Source organism: Heloderma suspectum, chromosome 4 (genome assembly GCF_057233095.1).
Source record: "Heloderma suspectum isolate Gila_16-S chromosome 4, 16-S_ref, whole genome shotgun sequence".
NCBI lineage: Eukaryota > Metazoa > Chordata > Lepidosauria > Squamata > Helodermatidae > Heloderma > Heloderma suspectum.
Window position 1 is genome coordinate 178,961,540 of NC_139461.1, and position 14,144 is coordinate 178,975,683.

The 14,144-nt window shown below is 42.2% G+C and overlaps 1 protein-coding gene across 1 annotated transcript in view; it reads right to left on the minus strand.

Annotated features, from left to right (window-relative positions):
- Window positions 1–431: 431 nt before the first annotated feature.
- Window positions 432–14,144, minus strand: part of BRINP3 (BMP/retinoic acid inducible neural specific 3) — a 440,239-nt gene continuing 426,526 nt past the window's right edge. Inside the window, exon 8 of the mRNA XM_084848196.1 lies at window positions 432–1,940. Coding sequence (XP_084704322.1) covers window positions 824–1,940 — 1,117 coding nt within the window. The 3' untranslated portion in view covers window positions 432–823. The remainder of the gene's footprint in view (window positions 1,941–14,144) is intronic.

The window sequence follows — 14,144 nt, forward strand, 5'->3', positions numbered from 1 at the left end:
CCTTTAGATTCCCCAGGTTTTTCTTATACCACTGCCATGACAGATGAACTTATTATAACCCATACAAGATTAGTAGTAGCTTTCTGTCTTCCCCAAAATGCAAAATATTGAAAGTTGAGGAATATGCATGACATAATATGGCATCCTGAAAGAGGCAAGGCCCTTTTCAAGTCTCTTAGGTGAAGGGACAAGTAAGCGATCAATAAGAAATGTCACTTTGCATTGATAGGAACATTGAGATTATGACTCAGGGGTTACAGAAGCATCTAATGTTAGGTTGCTTTTTAGTTTTGTTTTCACTGGCTTTTGTATAAAAAACCATGTTCCTCTACCTCCTCTGCCACCCCTTTCTGGCCAAACATGCAATATCAAAGATCTTACCCATTAGAGAGGGGGAAAGAATGAATCCCACAGCATTTCTTTTTAATAACTGTTCAGCTACAAAATTTTATTGGTATCCTTTTATGTTCCCTCTAGAGAATGTAATGCACAAAAGCATTGCCACGGAACATATAAAATTACAAATGAAATTTATTGTAAAAAGTAGAATGTCTTCTAGACTGGTGTCAGTATTTATTTTCATTCATAAAACAAAGCCAAAAAAACTGCAGGTATAATATATTCATTTGTCAGCAAGTTCATGGGTGTAAATTGCCATCCAACGTTATTGACTGATATAAGACAGATATTGAAAAGACAATTTAAATTTACTCTTCCAAACATAAACTGTTCCACAAAAGCACTGTAAAAACTCCTTCATGGTTTGTTTGTTTGTTGGTTGGTTGGTTGGTTTGTTTGTTTCTGTTGTGCTTCACACTTATGGTTAACTACATAATTTGGTTGTGTCATAATCCACTGTGTTTGGCAATTTGGCGGTGAAGGCCTGCAAAGCAGATTGAATCCTCACCACCTCACTTGTGGACAGCTTGAGTCTGTGACGCAGCAGGCATGAGAAAAGGTCTAGACGACGTTGGCCAGGTGGAGAGAGCTTATTTACACGGTCCCGTATCTCTAATAGCTGCAAGAGGGCCGAGTCCTGAGATCCCTGAGTATAGGGGTAATCCAGCTGCAAAATCAAGTCCCGGATTGCTTCCGGATCAAAGTGCATGCTGTAGCCAAACACTTGGATGCTGTTGATTTTCATGTAGCCCAGGTTCCGGGAGGGGTCGATAAACTCCAGGGGTTCATAGTAGATGCTCTCGTTGCCATTGGGACCACTGGACTTAATGCGACTCCTCAAGTAGATGTGGACTGTTTCGAAAAATGTCTTCCACTTGTTGCCTAGAGTCAGCGTCCAGTTATAACACTGAAGGGGTAAGTCTAGTTTAGTCCGCTCCCAGTCTGGGAAACTATTTTCATTGACAGGCATAAACCAGCTCTCGGAGTGGCTACCTCCAAAAGGATTCACGTAAACAGCCAGGACAGGCTCCAAGGTGCTGTTCTTTGTGAGGCAAATTTGAAGAGAGAGACCCAATATCATATGGACCAGGCTAGACTTGTACTTGTTGCTCTTAAGGGTAAGGAGCATCCGTTTGCGCCAGGAAGGGTCAAACCAGCTATTCAGCCGCATGTCGTTGCTGATGAAGATTGCATGGACCTCAATCCGGCGGTCCATTTTCTGCAATAAATACTTCATCTCCAAATCCTGGAGGTCAGTCTCAAACCCGATGTAGTGCTCTGTTGAGTCTGCTGCTTCAGGCTTGCAAAGCCCTTGACTCAGCATGTACCCAGTGTTACAGGTCCCACAGCGGGTACGGTTATCAGGTGCACAAGTTAAGCAGGCGGAACCGTCTCCCACAATGCATGGCAAAGAGGCAAGGCAGGTGACCTGGTCATTTGGACATGTGCACGAGTGAGTCTCTTCAGAAAAGCTGCCCAGGAGGCCATTTTCATTGCAGTACAGAAAGGACTGGATGCGGTTCAACCAATAAGTAGAAGATCTGTGAAGTAGACATGAAATTAATGAATATACAGAGTGAGATGCAAAGCAAAGTAATACAGTCAAGGTATTTTTAAAATCACTTTGAAGAATAAAACTTTATTTGACATATTGGGAATATGTCCTGATATGATTTATACTAAATGAAATACCCTTTCTAAAGTGCAGTGATTAAGGGATGGAGGTGCAATATAGAAAATTCATCATTTTAATCTTACCGCAGCCATAAATTTGCTGGAGGGTGAGGGGAGAGGGCTTAGACAAACCATTATCTCCCTGTCTTAACACACACACACACAGTACAGTAGGTGTATAATAATTCTGGCCTACTTGCAGGTCTATTGTAAAGATAAGGTTATAATGTCATGTAATTATGGCACATAGAATCCATTATGACATATACATTGCTATTAGAATGAAAAATCACCAATAAAACTTGTGACAAGCAGATACCAGTTCCTAGCAAACAAAGACCCCACCCAGATGCAGGTTGTTCCAGGGAACAAAAGCAAATTATGAAGATTCCTCCTCTCATACTACTTCTATAACAAATGTCATTATATGGTCACTTGGGGCTAAATCTGAGAGCTTAAGGACACAATCCTATGCATGTTTAGACAGAAAAATGCCCTACAACTCCCAGCATTCCCCAGCCAGCATGGATCCTGACTCAGCAATTGTAGCTCTTTCTTCAAGCTGAGTTGGGAAGCTGGACTCTTTCCTGGTCTAGGGTTTGGTGTTTGGAATTATTCTGTTTAAGGTGTTTCTTATTTATGTGTTTTAGAAGTACAAAGTGTGTTCGTCACTTTGTACTTCTAAAGGCAGGGTATATCCCAACGAGGTGGGAACAAAGTCCTCTGCTCCAGTTTTAGAGGCAGTTGAGCCCCAAATATGTGGATCACATTTTGTTGTGCAAATTTGTGCATATTTTCCATTCTGTTGCATCTTCAACTACCATGATTTCCTAATAGTCAGACTGAACAACCACTTCCCACCTACACACACACTCACGCACGCACCAGAATACTAAGATCAACTGAAGTAGTTCCAGGCATCATTTTCTGAATGTAGAACAATGTTACTATGACCCTATTGTTGAGTGGATGAGCCTTGTCTGCACAGTTTTTCCATGTGCAAAACAGATTAATTAAGCTATTCCTTTATGTTTCTGCCATCTCATTTCCCTCATCTCAAGTTCAAAATCAGATGACAATGGGAGCTTACAGTGAAATATGTAGACTAGATTGGATGCAGAGAGTTTCCAGGAAAATAGGCCATGTAGAAATGACATACTCTGACAATGGTTGAGAAGGCAGTGATCTTCATTGTATTTGGTGTTTTCCAGGATGCTTGCCACACTCTTCGAGATTCATTGATTCTCAAACAGCATATTTTGGCCCTGGCTACATTGGATTCTGTTCCATATTGCTGAGGACTTTTGCTCTTCTCTGAGTGTTCAAAACATGCTGTGATGCATAAAATACAACAGGCCAAACAACACCTTGGTTTAAGAGATCAGCCCGTCAGCACTGAATGGCTCTGGCATTTGACCTGAGGGAATTCAACATTTTCTTCGTCACAGTAAAAGTGATGTCAACAAGACCAGCACACGAGAATGCAAAAACTGTATATCTGAGCCAAGTGGGGCACTCAGTCTGAGTAGTGACAGTCTGCATATAATGGTTGAGCTGACGTGTGCCATTCCCCTTCCCCACACATCTAAATTAATGTGTGTTGCAGGCACACCAGGTGGTGGCCCATGCACATAATTTCCCTCCCTACTTCTGGAGTAGAAAGAGTTGCACCCTACTCCACCTTTCACTGGGTGGGCTAAGTGAACTGGGCCATAATAAGGTCAGCCTATCCATATAAGTTAGGAAGGATTGGTTTTATTGCAGAGTAATTTCATGTATATTTTACAAAGTTAATAACATTACATATACATATAGAGGCAGCTTTAAAACAAGTAAATTGATAAAGTATGCTTGTGACATTGAAAAGCCTGTACTGTTTCTCCAGTTCAAAACAATGTTTAAATATGAGTGTGCCTATGTACAGCACACCAGTTTCATTTTGCAATGCCATGTGTTTCAAAAGGCTAGAACAAAGTGATTGGTTTAGTTCAGCCCAGTGGGGACAAGAGACAACTATGTGAAGAATTCTGAGTACCAAACTATATTCCTGTCATACTAATCTCCTTAAGAGATATAAAATGATCTACTAAAAGAAACATCAGATCAAAGTGGGAAGGGGCAGGTTTTCAATTTACACTCCTCTGGAGATGTTCACATTTGTCCACCAGTTTTAATCACATACAACAACAACAATAAATGCCCCTTATTTCAAATACTGTGATTGTGCTCTACATGTGAATTTAATTAAAATGGGGGTTTGGACCATGTTGTCATGTTCTGGCATACAATTAATTTAGAATTGGGATTGTAACTTCTGTGTCTGATGCTGTTATTCCCATCTCAAGTATAAAGAGTACAAAGTGCTTGAGATCATGCACACACTAGCTCTAGGCAAGGGTTAGGCCAGGGGTGTTGAACCTCAGCCCAGTGGGCCATATCTGGCCCACCTGGGGCCCCAATTCAGCTCTCTGGGGTTCCCCAGAAGACCTCTTTTTTGGGGGGGAGGGGGGAATCACCAAAAATCAAGCAGATTTCCATGAGTAGAGCCCTTCTTCTCACAGTTAGCAGCTCCTGGATCCAGACCCTTCATTTTTGTAGGTGAGCTGGGCTACATATTCGAGCCACTTTTGTTTTGGATTTGCAGAAAGGTGTGTATGGCTGTGGATTGAGACGGTGGGGCACTGGGAGTCAAGTCGAGCTGATCCCTCAGTGTATGGCCTGGGTAGAGTGAAGGATGGGAAAAAGGGAAGCCAGTTTGAATTCACACCAAACACTTTATGAAGTAAATGCTAACTCTTTGAAAGAAGATCACATTCTATTTGTTGTGGATTATCATCCTGCTGCCCCTAATTACCAACAGACATTGAAAGATAGTTAGCATATTATATTCTGTTGTGCTCATTTAACAGAAGCCATTAATTCTCCATCATGTATCACATTCAGAAAACCACCCAGTTTATGTAAATTGTTAGTTAAAGCTGCACTTAAACAAGGTATTTGCAACCCAGGATCGCATCAATGTAAATTAGTGCATTGCATTACCTGAAGTTACCACAAAGAGACCACTTCTTTTAGAAGCACAGTTATTAACAAAACTTATTGCATTAGACAATCAGTAACATGTACTTCCACTAATGTGATTTATTTAATTGAATGTTTTAAAAATGGATGTATGTAGGGATGCTGTGGGCGCCCGATTCCATCCAGGAATCTGGAGGACCCCCACCCACCCACCCACACCCCCGAGCCCCTACCCCCGAGCCCTTGCCCCCACTTGTCCTCTGCCCATGCTCAGTGAGTGGCCTGCACTCACCCCAGTGGCCTCATCGAGCTCCATGGCCACCATTTTTTTTAAAAAATGGCACTCACAAAATGTGCATATTTGTGTATGTGAAAAATGCTCATCTACAGAATTGCTTATCTACATATTTGCTTATCTACAGAAATGCACATTTTTACAAAAATGCATGTTTCATGCATATGCAAATATGTGCATTCACAAAATGTGCATTTTCGTGCATACGCAAATATGTGCATTTTTGCAATTGCCATTTTATTTTTTCAAAAAAAGGTGACCACAGAGCTTGACGAGGCTACTGGAGTGAGTGCATGTTGCTCACGAAGCATGGGAGGGGCTCAAGTGCAGTCCGGGGACTGGTTAGTGGTTAGCAGGAGCAGGGGCTGGGCAGGCACCTGGAGAACCCAGATGGGGGTGGGTTCTCACATCCCTAGTTGTATGCAATATGTAGAGAAAACTACAACCAACCGAAGAACAAGATTCCATAACCACAAATCTGTGATTATTACCAAAAGAACCCTAGAGCAGTCTGTTGCAATATATTTTACTCACCTGCACATAATCTCTCTGATTTACAATTGCTTGCAACTGAACAAGCAAAGGACACTGGCATGCTTGACAAAAGGGAAAACTTCTGGGTCTACAGACTTAGAACTCTTAGTACAGATGGCCTTAATCTGGAGGACAATTCGTAAGCATTACATCAATCATGCCTCTTTTGTTTTGTTTTGTTTTTTCTCCTTAGGAATTTTCATTCCAAACTCCCAGGGTGGAAGCTGAAACATTTAGCTCTAAATATATTGTTAAACTACTCTGTAATTAGTCTATCTGTCTTTCATATATATGGCCTTTCTTTATTGAGTTGCAAATTATCCTTCATCTAAGAGCTTTTAATAATATACAGATATTATTAAATATAATTGGTTAATTAGTGGATTTATTTGTTAAAAAGCAGGTGGCAAATCACCGAAAAATCTTTAAATGTAAAACTATGCTACTACCTAAATGTAAAACTATCCTACTACCGTCCTAAACCCATCTTTCCTATTAATGCATTCCACTACCCTCAGTAGAAAAATGCCCCTAATCTGCACATCTAAAGACCTTGGACTCTCCCAGTCCATAGCAAAATCACCTTCCTTAATTAGCCTGTGACCTTCATGTTATTATCTTGTGCTGATCTTTTGCTGGTTATCTGAGGTCTGGCACAGTGATAATGCCTTACGCTTCCCCAAGATGTCAGAGCAGTAAAAACAAAAAAACAAAACAAAAAAACCCACTTTAACCTTTAAAAAGGTAGTTTTCATTATTTTTAATTAAGCTCATCAAACTTAAGTACCATATCAGTCAGATAAGGAGCAGCTGTTTGTGAAGCTATCATGGTGTGTTCTTATCTTCTAAACAACAGATTTGCCCTCTTGGTTGCTTATTGATTAAACAAAGTCACATACAATTTGCGAGCCTCCTAAAAAGTTCATCACTTCTCCTTCTGGGGAACTTGGCATTTAATATTAAATTTCTCCATTTGGATGTTTTATATGCAAATGCTCTTTCCTTAAAATGCACTGTGAAATGGCATACATCAGTAAACAGCAAATGTGGAGGCCAGGGCCGTATGGCTCCCTCCAATTTTCTTTCAGCAGCATGGAAGCTGCTCCAGTGTAGGGATGACGGAGAATTTCTCCCCGAAACTTCGGGGGGCCGAGCGCCAACATGTTCGGCCCCCCGAACAAGTTTCGGGGAGAAATCCTCCGCCCCCCCGCCCCCCGCCCCCCCCCCGGGACGGGACTTACCTTCCCTGAATGTCCCTCCCGGCGGCGGGTCCGGCTGGCGGTTCGTCCGGTGTTCGAGCGGGGCGGGAGCGGCAGCCGGTCTTTCGACCGGCTGCCGCCCCCGCCACTGCAATGAAAGAAAAAAAACAACACGTCCCCTGATAGGCTACGTGACGATTCACGTAGCCTATCACGGCTGACTTTCCAGATCTAGCCGTGATAGGCTACGTGAATCGTCACGTAGCCTATCAGAGGACGTGTTTTTTTTTTTTTAACTTTCGTGTTCGCGGCCGGGCGAGGCGGGAGGCCTCCCCCCCCGGCCTGAATTTCGGCTGGGCGAGGCGGGAAGCCTCCCCCCCCGGCCTGAATTTCGGCCGGGCGAGGCGGGAAGCCTCCCCCCCTGGCCTGAACTTCGCGGGGGGAGCAGCGAAGCGCTCCCCCCCACCGCGAAAAATCTGCGAGAAAAGGTAAGTGACTTTCGTTCACCCCTACTCCAGTGTTCTCCTCCCCATTCTGTAGTGTTCGGTGATGTTGGCAATAGAGAAAACTGAACTTTTGTCCATCCAAATCTCTCCCGGGATTTTGATATTTCAAATTTCCTGACCTTGTTTTCAGAATGGCACTGATGAGTAAGTGCCATTTGCATTTCTTTGGTTTATGATTTCAGAACTTTCTTCAGACCACCATGGATGTGCAGTTGCCATCATGTTCAGTTTGCATTTCTTTTTTCTTTCTAGTTTACAACAGCACACCAGTATGCGCACATCGATGAAATCACAGCCCAAAGGGGAATCTTGATGTGACTGCATAGCTGCATTGACTTTTTTTTTTTGCCCTGTGATTTGATCAGTGCGCATGGATGTACATGTGCATTCTGTCATGGTGGAGAAAGGAATCCTGATGTAATCATGTGATCACACTGAGATGCCTTTTTGCTGTGTGATTTAATTTATGTGCAAACTGGAAACCTGTAAGGGGGGGCATACCAAATTTAGGAATTTCTGTAAGTCAGAGTGGAACGAGGGGCAGAGGGTGGGTTCAAACAACACACTAAGCCACCCCGCAAATATAGACTGCTCAGTGTAGATTGTTCATGGAACAACCCACAGTGTGCCCGACAGACAATTGGGTGCACCGTGGTTGTTCTCCCCCTCCTTCCCTCTTGGTCCTCCAGCTGGAATCCCAATGTCCTGTGTGGCTGAACCCATCTTGTCTGCCCATCCTGTCCCCCTCCTCACTGTGATCATGACTAGGGATGCTGGAGAAATCCACTGACGACTCCAATGAGTCTGCAGCAGACTGGCTCCTCTTACCTGAGTGTCCCTCAGATTTTGTGCATGGTGGTTTTCTGGCTTTAAAACAGGCAAGATACGCTAATGGTGGCTGCCATTAGCCAAATGTGGGAAAGTTATGGCTGTAGTATACGCCATTTGTGGCTGTAAAGCGCTTACTTCCATGTAAATTATGTCTGTAAATGCTTTATGGCCATGATTTACATAGAAGTAAGTGCTTCACAGCTGCAAATGGCATAAAATAAAATATGCACATTACGGATGATACTTTCCCAAAATATGCTTATGGCAGCCGCCATGAGCATATCTTGCATATTTACAGCCAGAAAAATGCCCCGTGAAAGCCAGGACTCTGGAGAAATCTGGTGAGCCCTAAGCAGCCTGGATTTCCCCACAACGGACCCCCCCCAGACCAGTCATCATGGCGTTCATCCATCCCTATTCATGACCCCTCAGAAATTTATGCAAATGCATTCATAATTTTTTAAAAAATATTTTCCTCAGGCTCAGAAATTTGTGCAAATGGGGTTGTAATTTTTTTAAAAAAATATTATTGTTGGTCTCACACAAATGTGCTCTTATGGTTGTTTCATATGCGTAGCCTTGCCTGGTCAATTTCCTTGTATGTTTCAGCTATCAAAGGGAGCACTGAAGGGCAGTAGGTAACATACATGGACATACATGGACATTGACAAGGTGAGACTGCATATAGGGTAATTTGTGCACTGTTGCCTGGGGCCTATTGCCAAGCTGTCAATGGAAAAGCACCAATAAAGGGGGAAATTGGCAAAAGTAGGTGCACCAAAAGTGTGTGTGGGGGGCAGTATCTCTCAGTTAGCAATGTGATCCTCTGTGCTTTAAGTGTTTAACTGACACTTCTCAATATCCTCCACGTTTTCAGCACTTCCCTGAGTCTCCAGCTACTTCAGAAAGGGGGAATCTTAACTTCCCTCTTTTTGTGGCTCCTTTTTGGAGCACTCAGTGCTGCACTTACTGCACTGACACAGTTCGAAAATACCCCACAATTGTCTGCAAATTTAATGTCTGCGATGTAAAAGGCGGGAATTATGCCTAAATTTAAGGGCTAAATTTAAGGGAGGTAAGGAGGGGAAATTTTCACATCTACACTAACTGTTCCATTAATGTAGGTATGCAAATCCCCCCCATTTATTTGTATGTCAGAAGATAAATGATTATACATATATTCATTTATTCTCTTCCATCTTTCTTTTTTTCTTGCTTTTCTTTATATTTTTTTCTTATTTTTTATTTCAAAATAGATATGGTATGCTGTATTTAAATTTACTGTTAGAGGGTAATTGTGTACATGCATTTATATATCTAGTATAAAATATATTACTGATCGTTGAAGGTTTATTTTAAGTTTTATTATTATATAACACTATATTTATTATTATTATTATTGGCTACTGGGACTGAACTGTAGACCTGTTTCTTTGATATAAGTTTGATGATATGATATTGAAATGTAAGGTTGTTTATTAAACTGTAAGATTGTTAAGGTATAGATATAGTTCTAAAAATAGAATGGCATTGCAGGCTGGGGGGTATTGGAGTTTAAACTTAATTTTTTAAAGGGGAGGGAGAGGGAGTGGGGAGGGAGGGGAAAAGAATCTTCTTTTCTTTTTCTTTACTTCCTTTCCTCCTCTCTTTTCCTTTTCCCTTTTTCCTTTTCTTTTTGTTATTGTGGTGTCCTCATCAGAATATTGTATTGCTGGGAAATTGTAGTATTGATCAGGTTGTTGGTATTTTTGGTATTGTTTATTTCATTTATAAAGATAAAATAAAAAAATATATTCATTTCAAAAAAATCCAGCATTTTTGTTCACGAAAAGGAATATATTACACTTGGCAGTCCTTGAAAAAGACTCCTAGACTCTATTTCCTCCTAGAAAGGATATTCTCTATTCATTGCCATTTGTTTATGTTGACTAATACTACAGAGAGTAAGGCTTAACTGGTCCCCCAAAGCAGTGTTAATAAGATTTTGCTTTTACTTAGTATGTTTTATTGACAGGAGTGTGTAAGCTTTAAAAAGGCAGCTCACTCAGGCACCCTTTAAATTTCTCCTTAGTGGGAAGCGACAAGAAGCTCTTGAAAGAATTAATTGAATGTATCTGCTTTTCATAGCGATTCCTTAAAAGCTACCATTAATAATAGGGAAATGGATTGGAGAAGTCAACACTTGCTGCTTTGAAAAAAAGGATTCCATTAAAGAATATGTTGTTCTGACAAGTGAAAATACAGAGACAACATTTCTGAGTCTGCCATAGCATATACTGTATGTATGTGTTATAAGGTGGTTGGTGAGGGTGAGCAGACTAAATCCTCACGTTTGTATAAGCCACCACAAACTTGTTTTTAATGGTCCTTGCATACTTTCAGTGATAATCTGGAGCATCTTGGGAAAAACCAGCCCTGAGTATGACCTTTTTGCATCTTTGACTCAGTGGTATCCATAGGTATGTAACACTGAGAACAGCCAAATTCCTTGTGACATGCCTGCAGTTGCATGCAAGGGCCAAAGGGATAAATGTGAAACAACATTAAAGGCTCAATACTATGCATGTTTAGAGAGAAAAAAATCCTACAACTCCCAGCATGCTCTGGCCCTTGGGCAATTGAGATAAACATTCAGGATTTTGGATTTTGGCACCCCAGGACCATCTTTGGCCAGCACCTCCTTCCATTTGTTGTGTGTGGGGTTTTTTGCTGCTTAAACACGCGCGCGTGCGCGCACACACACACACACACACACACGAGCATCCAGGACCTCTAAACCATTTAAATGAAAATGAAGAAAATGTTAAGAAGAAAATTAAGAAAAAGAAAATGAAAAGCCTCTGACTTGTTTTCCCTGAAACACTTCCTTTAGATTTTTTCCAAATTACTCAGGGGTGTGATTTGGGAAAAGTGTCCTACCCGAAGTTTAGTAACTCTGAAAATATGGTTGAGAAGCTTAGGAGGAACTCTCTGATCAGCTCTGTGCTGGTATCGTAAGATGGGCAGTATAAAATTGTTGTTGCTGTTGCTGCTGCTGCTGTTGTTGTTGTTATTATTATTATTATTATTATTGATATCCTGCCTTTTCCCCAATACTGGGGCTCAAGGCGGCTTTACAATGTTAAAACTTATACAATTAAAACATATAAATATAAATATAAATATAGCTATACAAAAGTTAAGAATATAATTAAGTCATCAATATTAAAATTGTAAAAATATTAAAACATTAAAAGACAACCACCACAACAAAAGTAATATCCATACGTCACATTTTCACAGGTCCAGACTAGTTATCCCCAAAGGCCTGCTGGAACAAAGAAGTTTTTGCATGCTTATGAAAGCATATCAAGGAGGGTGCCACTCTCGCCTCCCTGGGAAGGGAGTTCCAGAGCCTTGGGGCAGCCACTGAGAAGGCCCTCTCCCACATTCCCACCAGGCGTGCCTGTGATGATGGTGGGATGGCGAGAAGGGCTTCCTCTGATGATCTCAGGGCACGAGTAGGCTGATAAGGGACAATACGGTCTTTCAGATAACCTGGACCCAAGATGTATAGGGCTTTATAGGACATGACCATCACTTTGAATTGTGCCCGGAAACAGACCGGGAGCCAGTGAAGCTGTTTTAACTTGGGAGTTGTATGCTCCCTGTAACCAGCCCCAGTCAACAGTCTGGCAGCAGCTCTTTGAACCAGCTGAAGTTTCCAAACACTCTTCTGAGGCAGCCCCATGTAGAGCATGTTACAGTAATCCAAATGGGATGTAACTAAGGAGTGTGTCACTTTGGCCAAGTCAGTTGTTGCTGTTGTTGTTTGAAAAACTCACTGAATGTACACACTGACCCCAGTGAAATGCCTTGCATTTATATCATGTGTCACCCTAAACAAATGTATTATGGGATAGGCTTCCATGATCCCAAACCATCAGATATGTGAAGTGGTGTCCTGAGTTGGAAGGTGTGTGTGTGAGAGTGTGTGCAAATGTGTCTGTATGTATGTGTGTGCACACATGCAGGAAGAGGGGACAAAAAGCTTTGCTAAGTTGTCAGGTGAGATAAGGAGATGTGTGTGTTGCATTTTCAGGAGAAGCCATGTGAAGAGATAACTTCCATGCGTCTCACAATGTGAGATGCAGTCCACACAAGTTTATTTCACAATAAATGTGTTAGCCTTTAAAGTGCCACAGGCACAGTTGTGTGTGTTGTGTGTGTGTGTGTGTACACATGCGCGCGTGCGCGCACACACACACATTCAGCTCCAGTTTCTTGGGATTTTCTTTTCTTTTTTTTCTTGTTGGTGATTCCTTCACTGGGAGAGTGTGTGTGATAAGAACACCCAAATGGCAGAAAGGTTGGGAAGACAATTATGTGGACTGGAGGTGGATAATTGCTGTCTATTATTGAAGAGTCACTAGCTAAAATGATAATCCCAGAGCTGAACCACCCCCCCTGCCCTGCTGTGGATTTCCTGCTGGGCAGAGTGAATTTCATTGAATAGCAATGAATCCCTGTATAAAGGTTATGTCCTCAGGCACAAATCTTGTTCCCATTAGCTTGCCAATCAGAAATCCAATTTCTCCAACTGCTTTTGATGTCCTGCTTACACTCACACTGCTGAAGAATGGCGGCCTTGTTGCATTTTTGTCTAATGAACATTTAAAGCTGCACAAAAGATTTCACTTGGAATCCTTTCTGCCTCTGTCTTGCTGCTTATGATATCTTCTTGCAAGGCTGTAATCTCTTCTCTCCCAAGCCCAGCAGTTACCATGTTTGACTGCTGGGTTTTTCAAGGAGCGGAGAAGCTTTGCTGGCGGATAATAAAATAGACAAGTGTTGATGGCTGCACATACACTCTTGCTCTGATGAGTCATCATGCCTCCTTCACCGCACAATCTTTCTCTACTAGCTAAAGAATGTGGAAAGACCAATTCTAACTCTAATGTTTTCCACAAGTCAGCCTTAAAGCTGCAGAACCAGGATTGTTTTTACAAAAAGTTTTTAAAATACTGATCCTTCTCAAACACTGCATGTTTGGATGAGCTGAAGAAAACTGTTTAAGCCTAAGGGAGCTATGTGCAGGTTTTTAGAGCAGGTGCTGGAGCTTCAACTACAACTTTCTAACAAAAGGCTGCAGCCAAGTAATTGCCTCAAATCCCTATTTCTTCTGTCTTTCCTCTCAAGCCTCCATCTGCCCTTCCCTCCAGGTCCATCTACTCTTCAGCTACCTTTCATCTCTGTCCCTGGTAGGGCTGTACGAAAGTCACGTACCTTTTCGTAGGGGTAATATGCGATGGGGGGGAGGTGCTCTGCAACTCCCCCCAAAATCCTAACCCGGCTGGCTCCGCTCTGTGGCAACTCCGCAGAGCCGCCAGCCAGGTGCATTCGCAGGCGTCTGGAGCCTGTGGACGCAAATGGCAGTGGCTACGGTGGCTGCCATTTGCGTTCCCTTTTTTGCCGTGATAGGCTACATAAATATTTACGTAGCCTATCAGGGCAAAAAAACCAGGAACGCAAATGGTGGTGCCTACAGTGGCCGCCATTTGCGTTCCCTTTTTTTGCCATGATAGGCTATGTAAACACTTACGTAGCCTATCATGGCATCCCTGCATTGGCCGTGATTGGCTATGTAAGTATTTAAGTAGCCCATCACGGCCTAAATGGGGAAGTAAATGGCAGCCACATCTGCGG